Genomic DNA, 16,501 nt, shown 5'->3' with positions numbered 1-16,501 from the left:
AATATGGATCTGACATCAACAATATCAAAATGCTGATTTGTTTGGCTGCATTTTCTGCCATTCAGAAGAGATGCCATAAGTATGTTTAGGTCCACATCCAATCATCAGGTCATTGGGTTGTGGCACCGTGAAGCCATAAATGGGAGGCAGTGTTAAAGCAAAAGCAAAATACATAAAAATCCACCAAATGATATATACAAATGAATATTTGCCAAAACACATTATTCAAACAGATTATTCTATATAATCTTGTCACAGTCATTTTTGTGCTTCATCAGCAGCAACAGAATAAATGAGCAATGGTAATGAAGTTCTCATCAATAGTACACTAAATTACCCATTGGAATTTAGAATTTATACTGTTTTTAGGCAAAAAACTATTTGAACCAAGCTTCTTTTGCTTTCTAACTTTAATCCAATAATATGCAAAGTACAAGAACTGTTTTGCATACTGATGGCCATGGTCAACATTTGGTGTGGTTTTGGTCTTATAAGCCATACACAGGTTAAATGCTGACATTATACTCCGCAAGACCTTAAGAACACTGCAAGGTTCCCTTAATTCCAAGTGCTGTAGTTGCTTAATTGACATGAAACCTATTAACAATTTTTCATATTTTACTGCATCCTTAATGACATGTGCCCAACACCAGTACAATGAAACCATGACTGAAGTTCAACAATCTGCCATAAGCATGTGAAAAGCATGTGGGCAAACACCACAAATCACCACATACACCATACCAGCACAGAAATGAACTGTGTAACCTATCTAATAGGGTCCTTTATATTTCACATAAGATGATGTTCCCAAGAGTAATGAAGAACTATGCCACAAGGTAGATGAAAACATGAATATAATCTGTAGTGATTTATAATAATCCTGAGTTAAACAATAGATTTACCAGATAGAGAAGGGCACATGAAGGACTAGCAGCAACGGTTGGGATTATCTGCCTGAATGTTTCTTCAAGGAATAACAGATTCATTGTCATCAATACACATTCCTGGAAGGTCCAGTATTATGATTCAAGATGTTTCAGTGTCAAACTATGCAAGTCAGTAAAAGAAGGCAGCTATAATGACAGATATGGAAATACAATCTAGGGCATTTTGTATGAAATATTTAAAAATAATTAATCAAAAATATAAAAGAGGTCATAATGAAGACAATGGTGTGGAAGAGGCACATCTATTTTAAATGATATACATGAATGAGGCTCCTGAGACAATAATTCAGCAGGAATGAGCAGATTTACTCCAGTTCATCTGATAGCCTGGTAAATTGCCATATTCAAGCAAAAAAAATTTAAACAGGGGAAAAAAAAAACTCATGATCATTAAGCAGCCTTCATAATTGCTAAGCAACAAGGTTGCAAAACATCATGTACTTTAATTTTTCTTTAAATTCATGTTTTTCTCCAGATGGAGAGTTTGCACCAAGATTGCCAGAAAATTCAAGCATTTTCCAGGACTTAAAAGTTCATCTGCTAGCAACTAAACAGTCATACCCATTCACAGTAGCTTAAAAAGCATCTGCATTACTATTGTACTAAATTACTTTGTCAAAAAGTAAAAAATTCATAAATGAGCTGTATTTTTAAATATCTGGCTGGTTGGAGTGACCTCAGGAAATGGTTGCGCTCAAAGCATCTATGACTGTGAAATCAAGCAAAAATGCAATATTCATTACAGCCAAAAGCAGCACCCTGACTGTAAGACTATTCGGCTGTTTTCTCCAATTTACTCTGATTACTTCTTGCAACGTCTTTATCAGACTGCAATAGCCTAAATTCTAGAGTATCTTGTGATTATTCACCAGAGGCCTCTACAGTTCTAGCCATATAAGGTATGCACCGACATAATACACTGAACTTGAATGTGTTGAACTTGAGCAATAAATAAATGTAATACCGTCTGACAATCAGTTCTACCGTCACCATACTTAATTAACACAGTTTGGGCTATATTACATTAATAAAGTAAACAAAATTATACTCAATTTAGAGCAATCTATATTATTTTTGCCATATGAATTATTAATAAAAAGAATCACCATTTCATTATGGTGGTCTTGGGAACATGTCAATAAATATGCAGTAAAATATGACAAAATACTGGGATTTAAGACAATTCGGCACTTTGAATTTAGGGAACTTTTGTCACTCGGCCTTCTCACTAGGCCTTCTCCAAAGTCATGAACAGACTGTGTCAGCAGGCTACATATTTAAAATATACCCTAGGTGCATCGTTGCCCAGAGTTTGATGCCTGTAATGAACTTTGAGTTCAAATGTTATTCTACACTGGGCAGTATGACGTGAAATGTCAGAATTAGCCCTATTCTAGAAAGCCCAAAAGAATTAGGCTAACACAAGACAGACAAGGCTGATAATACATTTGACATCTGTGTTCACAGCCCACGCATAAAAGTTTGGCTCCAAGGACAAGGCAATGATAATAGCAGCTCTTTTCTTAAATTGATGGGAATTAAGAAGCTCTGACAAGACTGAATACCTAAAACATGGCTTTCACAATCTTTCCAAGAAGCATATCTTAAGTTATAAAAGACAATTGAAAAGCATTGAAAATAAAACTTCACATACTGGCTGAACAAAGTTAGCACTGCATGCAACACAGTGTAATCCTTGAATCTAAACAACTCAGACAGTGACACGGCTCTACCTTAAATGGGTTGGCAAGCACTCACTTTCTGTCAACACAGAACAGGTCTGTCAATTAAAACTTCAAACATTTTCAGACAGGTATTTACTAAGACCTACAGAGACTGTGACCTAAAATTAATATAAAGCTTTTGGAATAGTAATAGTCCTCATTTGATTTGTAACTTTGAGTAAACATAAGCATAATGACTGACTGCTAAGCTAGGCAGAATCTTAACTACAACAATAAAAGTACTCAAAAAGAGATATCAATGATGCATCCTCCCCCTGACAATCTAATTGTGTATGACAGTATGTCACTACAATAGAGCCCAGTGCCACTGCAGATACTTTCCTTAACCTCATCAAAAAAATTATAAATTATTTTTCTACCCAAGTAATGTAACACAGGCCTTGTGTATTGGCACATATTTACATAAACTGTGTCTGTGTGTGTGTGTGTGTGTGTGTGTGTGTGTGTGAGAGAGTATATATCTCAAGAGCAGGATCTGAACACATTATGCAAAAGGTTCTGGCCAAGTAGCTGTAAGTCACATACCCAATGGGTCTGCCAATTTTCAAATCCATACTCTCAAGAAAAATGCAGTGCTTGATTTTTAGGCTATGCACAAGGTAAGAGTTGATCAAACTACAACCCTTTTGGAGCCATGTTTACCAGCCATGTTTAAAACAGCTGACCTGAAATCACCAGTACATTTTACTCTGACTTTTACCATCTAACTTTAGCCATGCTTCAGAATAATGGAAATTCTTTGGAGCACCAAACAAACTTAAGAACAATAAGCCACTAAATCGAACACAAGAACTTTTAGGAACACAAATACGGAAAAATAAATTAATGAACGAATAAATTAAAATATAAAGAGTGTACACTCAATCAAACCAGAGAGAAAAAAGTCAATCAATGCTGTATAGTTTTAAAATAAATCAATATGGTACTTCTATTAAAAAAATGAGAACGATTTCTATAACTGCAATAAGTGCAATTAAAGTGTGCTGAGCATGCAAATCGCTTCATTATCATTCTGTTAGGTCCAGAATAATTTTTTACAAAGATGTAAAAAATGAAGTTGGACATACCAAAAAAAGAAGTTGGTAACTTAGGGGTGGAAATAAGCAAACGTTTCAACGCGCAAAGTAAAACATTGTAAATTAGGCAATGTAGGAAATAAACATGAAAACAGGCCACATTTTATTTTCCCCATCAAATTTGTCATCTTCTCCCTCCACCCTGCCCCTCTTTCCTTCTCTCTCTGGTGACTGAAAGCAGGTAGAGGTCAGGCAAATGTATTTTTGGAAATGGAAGAACCTTCAAAGACCGAGGACAGAGAAAACAATACACTGACATCTGCATTATGTAGATCTTCTATCAAGTGGACCCTATACGACTTTCAAAATCTGACAATCACTATACTGCTCATACTACATGCCACTAACCATCTGACACACGTTGTTTTGTTGACAAAGAGGTGTGCACATTACAGGAGCAGTTGCAAACTAGGCTCATGCACTGCATGATCTTTCAACTGATGAGATCTGAGATAATGAACACCTGACCACAAATACCTCTTTCATGAAAATACACAAAACTGTATAATCACATAGTATACATAACAAATCATTATAAAGCCTGAATAACTGGTTGTTTGGGCACTAGTTTGAACAGAAACAAGAAAAAAGATAATCTTTTCTGCTAAGCTTAGCCCAATTATGCACATCATTCACAGATCATTTAGTCTTGCAAAATGAAACCCGATGAACCTTATAGGGCTGAGGCTAAAAAAAAAAAAAAAAAAAAGAGGTTGTAATGCCCTTAAAAGGCTGTAATACCCCAAGTTCTTCCTCCCTCTATCCTTCACAAATGTTTTCCCAAAGGGCATTTACAAGATTCTTGGTTTTAAAGCTTTAATTTCCAACTGTTAATTACAGCTCTTTGTAATTTAAACAGAAGTGTAAATAATTTATAATCAGAATTATTGTATGCAGAATTAGCAGTGGCACAAGTCTCGGAGTTTATTGTTGCATTCTCATTGGCTGTTGCTCATTGCTGCTCCTATTTGCTTATTTGCTATTTGCACAGAGAATTTCAAAATGTTTGAAAGTCTTTGGTTCTGCGAAAGGTCAAAACATGGCAAAATAATTTCTATGAATTTTTGACACTACACGAGTATCATCACATATGAGCAGCAAATTGTCGCCAAGCTGGAAAGTTGCTGCCAAGCCCAAATAAAAATGATCAGTAATCAAAATTGGGGCTAAAATTGTGTAGTGTGAAAGATTCATTGACATGATTTTGCCATGCCATATATATATATATATATATATATATATATATATATATATATATATATATATATATATATATATATATATATATATATATATATACACACACACACACACATACACAAAAATAAAATAAAAAACACACCCACTATGAATAATCACTTATTATTATACATACAAGGATACAACTATAGCCTAGCAAAGGAAAAGGTATGTAGGCTAGCAAACAACTAGTGATGCATTTCTTTTTGGTTAGGGTTTAATAAAAAGAACTGAGAAAATAAACCAAAGTCATAGCTAGAATAACAAAACAGTGGGAAAACCAAATAATTCAGAATAGAATTTAGGTTTGACTGATCCTAATTAAAGTTATTAAAACACACACAAAAAACGTATTTTATTGATATATACAACATGCTATAGGCTATTAGTTCTGTGTCTTTTAACTTTAAATTAATCTTTGCTGACACAGTGGCAGTACGGAAATTAATGACTCAGTGATGTGTTGCTCTGCTTATAAGCACTTCCACAAAAGAGAAAACATCACATATAAATTTCAATTTCCACACGAATATTCAGTGTTAAGACATTATTACAAATCTGACAGAAACTGTCATTTCTATGACTCAATAGCTCAACATAACACAATGGGTCTTCTAAGCGGCAACGTTTTCAAATGTATGTTTTCATAATTATTTTAAATAAATGCAGCTTCAGTTTTTATTGGTAGCCATGTCTCAATGTTGCAGATACAACCCATACAAAATTAGTGAAGAGACAAATAAAATAGTTATACTTGAAATAAGTGAAAGTAATTATCTTATAAACATTAAATACTGACATAGTTTAGCTACACTAAGCTGCAAACATGATTACTACAATAAACACTACATTCGTTTCCATGTTGTTCCTTATGAACTGTTATGCATTCTGTTTATATGCTTTAAGGCATGATGGAAGCTTGCTGACCTTCACTAGTCTACTATACACCAGACATCCCTTTTTTGGGGTGGGGGGGGTGGCACACGCAGGTTACAAATATCCAAGGCTGCCTTCAGGAAGATCAGTTCAGCACAGCCAATGTCTCAATTAATGTTTCATGCATAAATGTAACAGATCATCCTATGAATCTACTGCATTTATTTCTGACACTGTCACCATCTTTATATCAAAACCTTGCACATACACCAATATCCCTAACCATGACACAAAGCAAGGTCAAAGTGAGGAACTCCTGTATTTGTAATGTAGCTACGAAAATGTTTTGTATTGTCTCAGAAAGTCATTATCAGGACTTGAAGAGATACAGGACTAACATTATATGCTTCACAATCTCTCAACAGAGCTCTAGGGAAAATTTAACTATAATCTTTTAAATTTCGAAATGTTCACTGACATAAAATATGGCCATCTACATCACTACAAAAAGGCAACTGAGCCGTCAAAAATATGGTTCATTAGCACAACCTCAAAACACGCTTCTGAAGCCAGTAGAAACACCGAGGAGTCAAAGGGCTCCATCAGGAAAACAGAGCACTACTGTGATGGCAAATGAACGCTACGCGTTTGAGGGGGGCAGGACCAGGAGCTCAAAGCACTGTAGTCAGCCAATTTGAATGCCACTAGAATTTTTTTTTAATTACTTTCCAGAACTAAATCAGATCTTAGCATTCGTTTTCCTCCACTGTATTTGTTTAAACATTTATTTTTTTTCAGCCAATTAACAAATCATATCAGTAACAATCAAGTGAAAGGTTTTTGTTTCTATTATCTTTGAGACCCATCACATCAACATTAGTCACTCACCACATTAAATCATTGCTTAAGACATGTTTATGTTGACATAGCTAGCTAACCGTGAACTAAGGTTAGGTGTGGTTTTAGCGTCCAGTTGGTAAATAAATAACCTAGCTAGCTAGTTAGCTATTGCTAGATCTTTTGGGCGAAAAGTTACAAGGAAAAGACTTCCTGAATTTTCTGCTTGGCAAATCCTATTTGAACTGAGTTTTTTGTCTAAACTTTAAATTTTAGTAATTAGCTGGCCTTTATTTGTATTTCTATTAATAATAATAACAACAATAATACATAGGCTGCTAACCTAAGAAGATGCTACGCAGCCAAGTTAGCGTAGCTACTGGTAAAATACCTTACTAAAGTCACGTTTCTATATAGCTATCTCGCTCACTAGTTTAGCTAACATGAACACATACTGAGTAATGTAGCTAGATAGCTAGCAGCAGAAAAATTATGGTTCGACAATTTTAATCATTGGCTTGTTGCAAGCTTTCCAACACAATTTCGAAAATATAAGTAGCTATCGACAGCTAGTTGCTTGTTAGGTCACTGTCAACCAGATAGCTAGCTGCTAGTTAGAATACTGGAAAGACCATTCTGGAAAGAGCACGCAAAATTTACAACCACAACAAACTTATCAATTTACCTCAGTCAAGTTTGTAGTTACCTCAGTTTTGAACACTTGCCGTTTAGATGAATATGCGTTCAGGTTGAGGCTTCCTTGATATCCACTTAGCCGACCAAGTTCTGTCACACTTTGCTAAGGGACAGCTAGCTACCTAGCAACAGCTAACTACTTCAGCATAACTCATCGCCCTATTAATACGTACGTGTCCATGTTACCAGCTAAAGCTAGCTTAGCTTGCTACTTTTTACAATAGCTAACATCCAATTCACCGTCATCTCCGTTGCTAGCAGTTAGCCAGGTGGATATCGAGGATCGGTTTTTTTTAACTCTATCTACCTAGATAAGTAAATAACGTGCTTACTTGCAAAGGTTTTACCGAAATCTTAACTTTAAATCCACAGTCCTGTCAGCTGCGTAACGTCATCACTTTCTGATTATGTCTCAACTCCCCCGTTTTGGTTTTAACTACGCGAAAAAACGCAAGCTGGCCAACTCCACTGCTAGCTAGCTACATCGCCAGCCTCCGCTACTCTGCTTGTACTAGGCACCTTTCCGACTGAACCGAGTCGTCGCTGTTACTGGAACCCAGTTAAAAGGCCCAACCTCTTTTTCTTGATATTCCTATTGAATTAACCAACGATTAAGCTTCTGTTTAATTGTATCTGATACAAAACCTAAATCTACTTTTAATCATTATTGTTTAGTTATTATTTAGCGACTACAGTAGCTAGTCTTTTCTGAGACTAGTTACTTTAAGGAATTTTATTACACAGTAGAGATGAAAGATATTTAGACTAGAGTAAAAACTGGAAACATGAATTTATCAAGTAGGCTATTTTCCTTAACTATTTAGATATGCTTAAAACATGGTTTTATGGTGTGGACACAGAAATCCCATTTAAGTTAACTCTATGTAATAAGAAGGGATGGTTGGACCTTCCACAGTTCGCGGACTCCAGCGTGTGGTGGCTAAGATTATTGCAAGGGATTTCTCCCAAACCCGCTGTTGTACCGTCCCACAACAGGCGATAGGAAATTTTTCTTATTTTGAACTTCTGCGGTGTATTTCACGTACCTGAAATTGGCGACAGATCTCGTCTAAGATGTATTTTATTTTATTTTATTTTATTTATATAGGCTTACCCTTCACACGGTGTATAGATTTGATTCAAGTTTTTTTTTTTTGGGGGGGGGGGGCGGTGTGTGTGTGTGTGTGTGTGTGTGTGTGTGTGTGTGTGTGTGTGTGTGTGTGTTTATCCTTAAAGTAAGAACAGCGTTCTTATGTGGGCTGTTAAACGGTACTAGCATGCCTTTTTATATCGTATTGATGGTTAAATTAAAAATATAACAAAGTATTAAATCGTAGTTAGTATAGCTGTCAAAATTACCAGAAAAGTCTTCTTCCATCTAAGAAATATAAAATAAATCCTTGTTCCAATCAAATAAATATTACTAAAGTAAGAAATACTTTTACAACATGAAATTACTGTAAAGTAGGTGCAAAAAACAAACAAACAAACACAAAAAACCTCCAGTTAATGCAAAATACTGCAGCTAGTGTCCTTAGCAGGAGCCATACATTTTGATCATATTAACCATATTCTATCCACACTACACAGGCTGGCAGTTCAATTGTGTATTCATTAAACAATACAACCACTGAACTACATAGTTTTAAATTATTTTTGCCATAGTATATCTGAGCAATTTCATATCCCTTAATGCTTATACCCATTATGCTTTGCCATGCCTATTTTTTTGAAAATGTGCAACCTATTAATAGCTAGAATTTTGATAACTGTAGCAGGGGGCAGAGTTTTTTTTCTTACAAAGCCTCCAGGCTATGGATTAACCTTCCTGTTAGTGTTTGAAACTTAATATTTACATAGATTCAATATTAAATCTAGGCAAAAAAACCTGTGTATCAAAGTCTTTGCATAATTGCTTTTCCCATTAGATAAAGGTGTAATTGTAGAAACAATACAGAGAACAGGGATTTAAATTGATATATTGGCCTCTATTATGAGATCACTCAGTTTTGTTGACAGTGGATTGGAGAGGTGCTGATGTCTCTGGGTGCCCTCCTGTCTGTGCTTCCTTCTGGTTCTGCCATAGTTAGTCCTGTCTGCATCCCTGCTTGCATTATGATCACCAAATACAACTTGTGTTAATTACTGTAAGTCTAAACATACCTAACAATCTGTTATACTGCTGTCTGATATAATGCCAGTGCACGACCCTGTTAAGATACTCTGCTGTGGTTGCTCTTGCCTTCTGGACCTGCTTGACATAATCCCACTTTACATTGCTCATATACTACACTTGCTGTTTTGTCTTGTGTCCTTTGGACCTGCTCCATCACCTTGGATCCATTTGCATTTCATCCCCCTTCTGCCATTAATAACCTTACCTGGATACACAAGAGATTTTCATATATTTTTGACATTTGACATGTTTTGACATGTTGACAAGTAGTTGCACTGCAGTTGGTGCACTGCACCTATTGCCTTGTTTTTAGTTTTTCAAACCCATTTTGTGTTCACAATGAGCTATTCACAATCTTCTCATGTATAACAGTGATATGTGGTCACTTTGGCTTTTTTGTTTTGTTTGCCTATCCTTTCTATGATCTGTGTGTTTCTGGTCAACACTACTTTCAGAATTTTTATATCAAAATCAAACTATCCACAGTTGCCCAAAGGAGGATGATGCAAGAATAAAATTCTTACTGTTAATATAAAATCACTGCGGTAGTCTAGAACGAAGTAGATTATTTTTGTTTCAGGCATGCACTAATCTGATGATTCGGCACTCTGTGTTCTATATGCTCCCTTTGACCTTGAGTAGTACTTCATGTCATAGAAGATGATTCCTTGTGTATCTGCAGAACATATAATAACTGGTATCAGTTAGCTAATCTCCAGCTGCTCCCAACCAGCTCTATTCCTCATCACCCCTCTGACCTTCTCGCGCACAGCGACCCTGCTTTCTCCTCAGTGTACCACTTTCCTCTCCCTCACACACACACTTCACCCCTACAAATATCTTCCCTTCTCTGCTAGTAAACTAGAGCGTCTCTGACTACAACCGATTCTGGTCTCTTGATTTGGGGTTGTTTTCCAAACTCAGAGTCAGCAGGCTGGACAGAAAGGGGGGGCTGCTGCACTACTGAATAGGCTAAAGAACCTAAGAAATGAATTCCACTTTTGTGTCTGGCTTCTTTCACAATTTCTTCGTTATGCTACCTTGTGGGAATTTTTTCATGCCACTCCTTTGGCTTGCTCTTCAAAGGTCAGGTCCCAGGTTTCTGTAAAGCTGTTTTGTCACCATGTCTGTGGTAAAAAGAGCTATACAAATAATGCTCCTTTTGAAAGCACTTAATTTATTGGAAAGCAATATAGACACAGTGCACACTGATAAAAATGTGAAAATGTTCTAAAATAAATTATATAATTGCATGCATCCCAATCAAGTGTTTTTAATTTTTGTTCACTTTATTTCTCTTGTTTCTAATTGGACCATTATTTTACCTATGTAACGATGAGCTGTAAGGAAGCGGACATATGTGCGGAGAAGAGCGAGATTTATTATGGACAAATCCAGAGTCGTAGTTGTTTGAACAGTCTGGGGTAAGCGAGCCAATACGAAGAGTCCGGGAATACATGATTAACTAAATGAAATAAAAGCACACAATGACAAACAGGGTATGCAGGCTGTAACAACAAGGCTAGGAGAAACAAAGGCTAGAATAAACACTAGGAAAGTCTAGGAAAAAAGAGCAACTAGGAATTACAAAAAACAGGCTGAGAAGCATACAAATAGTGGATAGACTTAACATACGGATGCTAGAATCACAATGACCAGCCACAAGACTAACCGAACACAGGGCTTAAAAACTTGGTCTAATGAACACACAGGTGCAAATCATAAGGGGCAGAGAAAACAAACTAAGGAATGGAACCACAACCAGAAAGTAAAGCAAAACAAAGACATGAGACAGGGACACTAGGAGGGTGGCTGATCATGACAACCTAAACGTATATGTTAACCTTCATTACATTAGACCCATTTAACAGTATTATGAACGGTGAACAAACACCCACACCCTTCACCTATTATTATGTGCAGTATGGAGTCCAATTTAAGTGCAGTATCAGATCTTTAAGACACAGACAGCTGCATAAGGCCCAGTACATCTTTTGGGAGACTCTCCATGAATAGGCAAGAGTCCTGTGTTGTCTGGCAAAAGATGACAACAAAGATCTGCTTGTCTAATGTCATAACTAATATGTATGAACCAGTGCTGCAGAAAAGCACAGCTGGCTGCCCCCCCCCCACTTTTTCCCTTCCTCTAATCTAGTCCCTAAATCAGATCATAATTTAGGCAGCATTGTACTCCACATGGCACTGAATGTACATAGAGCAGACAGCCAGGTGTTGTGTTTTTCCGGTCCACGGCAACCACCTTTCAGGAACTCCCTCTGGGTGGGCTGGTTTGGAGAATAATGTCCACATCCTGTCCAGTTTAAGAGGATGCACAGTCTTCATCTCCAGCACTTGAGAGGAGAGCTCCAGAGGGGTGCATGCAGCACATACCCCTCTCTTTCTTCCTCGCTTACTTATTTTCTCTCTCTCTCTCTCTCTCTCTCACACACACACACACACACACACACACACACACACGCACAGTCACTTGTTCTGACCCCTACTGCTGGTGAGATGCTGGTGGGTCTGAGTCGGGCCCTGCAGCACAGGAGTGTGAACTGGCCCAGGGTCATTCTGCAGAAGCGAAGGTGCAGCATCTATAGCAAGCCACCCAAGAGCAAGATTGGACCCGGGGTAAGTGAAACAGCTTTGTTGTTATTGAAAGATTCCTCATTTCAACTGACTTAAACAGTGATGATATGGTTTTAGAAGAGTCTAGGTAGCTACCAGTCAGAATGAATTTGAGTATTGAGGTTTATCCTATTTACATTTTAATACTCTATCAGTTTGCTAAAATGCATTTTAGCAAATTGCATTTGTAGTGCTTGTTGGACTAAACTCAGTTTAGTGTAAAGGAGCTGCTTCAGAATTTTATACATTAATGGCACATTAATTAACTTCAACAAGGATGAAGATGCACCATTGCCCTAGATTTATTTTTTTTAATCTACATGGTACTATGTGGAATATAACATGACATGTTAAAGATTATTTTATTTTAAAAATAGTTATCATAAAAACAGATCCAATAAAATCATCAGCATTGATTATTTCACACATTACTGTGAATTACATATTTTATGTAGTGTTGAAAACATAGTCCTGCAATCTATATGTAAAATTGTACATAATATGTTTATTTTACCTCAGACATACTTGTTTACAATAACCATCTTATCAAGTCCTTGATTACTTGATTCAGGTATCTTTGGATCTAGAAGAGAATAAAATCTGTGACATAGAGGCCAGTGGGTTTGATTGCATATACAATAATTAGTGTTCAAGTACTTTGAGAACAAACTGTCACAATTCCCAAGATTAATGAGCTGACATAAAAGCACAATAAACATTTAACATAACACCAAAAAAGGCAATCTTTTTAGTTGTTTTATTCAGGACAAGTTAAAAAGTATATTGCATTTTTCTGCATATGATAATGTATTGGTTTCATTTACAGTATTTAGCTGACGCTTTTATCCAAAGCGACTTACAATTCTGAATGTACACAGTTCAGTTGAGGGTTAAGGACTGTAGTTATTACTGTTCATTTGTTAGGGCAATGCCTCATTTACCTCTCACTGTTCTGGTTTCCCCACAGCAAAGTTTCTTTGTCATGTCAATGTTTGCTATTGCTCTCCTGACTCCAGCCGGCTGGATTCTCCACCATATCCCAGAGTACCGGACGAGGCGCCAGCCTCCACCCACCTGAAGACAACAGCAACCAATCAGCAGCCAGCAACCACATGCTAGTAGAAAATACTGGCTGCCTCTAAAGCATTATTCACCACATTAATAGTAATACTACATCAAATAATGAGATACATAATAAGGGTAAATGATAAAATTACAAAATATAGGAAAAAAATATTCATTTGGAAAGATTCATTGGTTTCATCTCACTGATTTCACTGTTCAGTGGTGTTTAATGCCTTAGGACTGTGGCCCCTAATGCCATTGTAGTGGATGCTTCCATTGGCACTTACCATGTGAAACATTTGCACATTTTGTCCTGAAATAAATACAGTATTCTCTGCCTTGTTGCCTGACATTAATTTGCAATTATCTCATGCTGTAAAAACAATATGCATGTCAAATGTTTTTTGTAAAACTATAATGTTTTGTGGTCCAAGCTGGCACATAACATTATATCTTTTGGTTAGAGAAAAACCAGCATTCTGATATACTCAGTACGCTGATGTTTGTCAAGGTCAGGCTCCATCCAAGATTTATGGGTGAAGAGTTTTACTGACAGTGGTGTTCCAAATGCAGTACATGTTATTGAGTAGAGGGAAGGCTTTAAACGCATTAAGGTACACACATATAAGAATGATGAATAAGTCTGGACCCAGTGGCGGGTTCTTCAGGGGTAAGGGATTAATGCTATCAATAAACAACTTGCTTAAAACAACTGTTTTCTATAGTTAAAATACCAAATAAAAATCAAAACAACTGTTATACAGGTGTACAGTGAAGTACATTTGGTACATTATTTGGCACTGGCTCTACAGTGTGATCCATTAACGCTCCCATTTTAAGGTTCGATGCTGATGCCAATGTTCAGCCCAAGGATAAAACAATATCATCTTCAGATGGAAGAACGTAAGCCCCTACAATCTTGCAAAACCAGGAACTGTGTGCTCTGAGAAAGAGCTCTGTGTATTTTTCCAGGCTCTCTTGATTATAGAAGGGCAGGGGATAATGATTTATTATCATTATCTATTGCAGTGCACTCATTACTTTAAATAACCATGTTTGTTAATCAGATCACCTGCAGAGATTAAAATGAACAGCACAGAATTGCAGGATGCACACTTCATTTTTGAGAAAGCTGAACCAGATGTATTTTCATCTTCTTTCCATCGCTACATTAAATGTTAGGTGGCAGTATGTGCTTCTTGGTCTTTTTGGCAGGATGAGAAAGATCTTTTATGGAGTAACATGTAAATAGACTACAATACTTTCTCCAGTACAGACTTCATTTCCTGTTATGCCCATGGCTCAGGACATAATGTCCTTTTCCTCTTGACTAATTATAATAAGTTGTTCCTGTTACAGAAGCGCAGGAGTGTGTTAGGCTACATTTAGGATTTGCACTTCTGCACATCTAAACTAACATTTGATCATGTTCTTTTAACACTAAACAAAAGTCATTATATCATTGCATCATTCCTAAAGCCTAGTGTTAAGTTAAGCATATCTTTGCTCTTTTCTGAATGATTCTCTATTAGTAGAGAATAATATTTATTTGTGGCCCCATAGCCTAGTGAAGTTTATTGTCCTTGGGTAACATTGTCCTTGGGTGACACTGTCCTTGGGACAGCCCTTGTGTGTGTAGTGGGATTTCGCAGAAATCACTGATTCATTAAGGCGTACGCCCAAGAAAGGTAATGATGATCACATGTGAATAGTGCTAAGGTAGCCTGGAAGTCTTTCCTGTGCTTTGCACTTCTGTTACATTAATTTATCAGATTTTACAGATGCAAACATTGTTACTACCACAAAAAAGTGTATACAATCATTTGGATGATTGTAACATTTCAGATTCTTCATTCATGTTCACAGTTTCCCTCTTCTTTATTCTATTTTTGTTATGGTTAGATGAGATCATGTAAGTCAAGCATCTGACATACATACTATTCACTAAACATTCCTGTGCAAGGTAACATATATTTTTCACCCTTGTATACACTATGTAATGTATATTACACAGTAATACATTACTGTAGGCATTGAAGATATAGGTAATATCCTACATATAATCCTCTTATTGTTTTTATGTAGTACTTGTCTTTCTTGAGTGGGCAAAAAATAATTGTTTATGGTCTTAGCACTTTCTATGTGGTCATTAGCTATACTCAGGGCTTTGAGTTTGTCTTCTACTTCACAATCCATCATTCTTCTAATATCCGTCTTTTTCCTATTTACTCTCTGTGCTTTGACGTATGAAAATAATATACTTTATAAAGTATATACTTTGTACTTCACTCAGAAAGACTGAAAAGAAAGAACAATTAAGAGTGTACTGAATCCATATGTGATGCATATGTATGTTTAGGCATTCTCTTTTTGCCTGTTTCTTTTAGACAGGTCATAAAACACCATAGGACACTGAATGAACTGAATGAGATAAAGTTCAATTAGAGCACTATCTCAATAGCACAGCCTTCATCCCATGACTTCCTGATATTTTATTCCTCTCATTTTGAGCTTCTAAATAAAACATCAGGTCGTTTATATTGTGGCACACTGCTTTCAAAATATTTCCTAAAAATAACCTCCTAAAAATTTAAATGCACACACTATTTTTAGATGTAAAAGTGAGAATAAATGTGAGTGAGGGCTCTGTATTTTGAGCTGTATTTGCTTATTTATTTTTCTCCTTTATTGCTTAGCATTGTTAATCCTATAGTCCAATGACTGCTAATACGTTAGTGACTGAGAAAGATGCTGAATGTGACATTTGCTGTTAGGTTGAAGAGAAAGGTTGGATGTGTGTTACCAGCTCAAACATGTTTTAGATGCAATAACTAACAATCAACAGACTAAAAAAATCACGTTTTCAAGTTAAGCAAGGACTATGAATGTTTTTTTTCGAGCACACTCAGCATTTCAAATGTTATTTTAAAAGAAATCTGTAATAAAAAAAAGATGTTAAATATATTTTAAGTCATATAAAACTTAAAATATATATAAAATATAGGATGTTTATTTTTTCATGCTTATAATATTAGGTATATCACATAGCTATTTACTTGTGGCTGGAAAGTTGGCACTGCACTTTTCCATGTTTCCAACAGGTGGAGCGTTTGTGTTAAAAGATGCACGTGCATTTACCTGACGCGTTTATCCAAAGCGACTTACAATTACAGCTTGAGGGTTAAGGGCTTACTCAGGGGCCCAACAGTG

The 16,501-nt window shown here is 36.3% G+C and overlaps 2 protein-coding genes across 8 annotated transcripts in view; one reads left to right on the top strand and one right to left on the bottom strand.

Annotated features, from left to right (window-relative positions):
• The window catches only part of btbd7 (BTB (POZ) domain containing 7), a 35,237-nt gene extending 27,291 nt beyond the window's left edge, over positions 1–7,946 (bottom strand). For 4 of the 7 annotated variants that reach the window (XM_026998941.3, XM_081717043.1, XM_081717044.1 and 1 more), the window contains exon 1: positions 7,409–7,946. The gene's annotated coding sequence lies outside the window, so the exon portion shown is untranslated. The remainder of the gene's footprint in view (positions 1–7,408) is intronic. The other 3 variants (XM_035524009.2, XM_081717042.1, XM_035524010.2) reach the window with 2 other exon arrangements.
• Positions 7,947–11,946: 4,000 nt separating this feature from the next.
• si:dkey-85n7.8 (COX8 domain-containing protein) lies at positions 11,947–13,630 on the top strand. Its single transcript, XM_026999048.3, has 2 exons — positions 11,947–12,229; positions 13,194–13,630. The coding sequence occupies exons 1-2, from the start codon at positions 12,110–12,112 to the stop codon at positions 13,302–13,304; spliced, it is 231 nt and encodes a 76-aa protein (XP_026854849.1). The 5' UTR covers positions 11,947–12,109; the 3' UTR covers positions 13,305–13,630.
• The last annotated feature ends 2,871 nt before the right edge of the window (positions 13,631–16,501 follow it).

This window comes from Electrophorus electricus, chromosome 7 (assembly GCF_041902795.1).
Source record: "Electrophorus electricus isolate QZ-2024a chromosome 7, ASM4190279v1, whole genome shotgun sequence".
NCBI classification, from domain to species: domain Eukaryota; kingdom Metazoa; phylum Chordata; class Actinopteri; order Gymnotiformes; family Gymnotidae; genus Electrophorus; species Electrophorus electricus.
The sequence above is the reverse complement of the archived record's forward strand: the minus strand, read 5'-3'. Positions and strand labels throughout refer to the sequence as shown.

Coding starts and splice junctions, on each gene's coding strand:
- si:dkey-85n7.8 (XM_026999048.3), top strand. CDS start 12,110: ATGCTGGTGGGTCTGAGTCGGGCCCTGCAGCACAGGAGTGTGAACTGG. Junction 12,230..13,193: donor AGAGCAAGATTGGACCCGGG/GTAAGTGAAACA, acceptor GTTTCCCCACAG/CAAAGTTTCTTTGTCATGTC.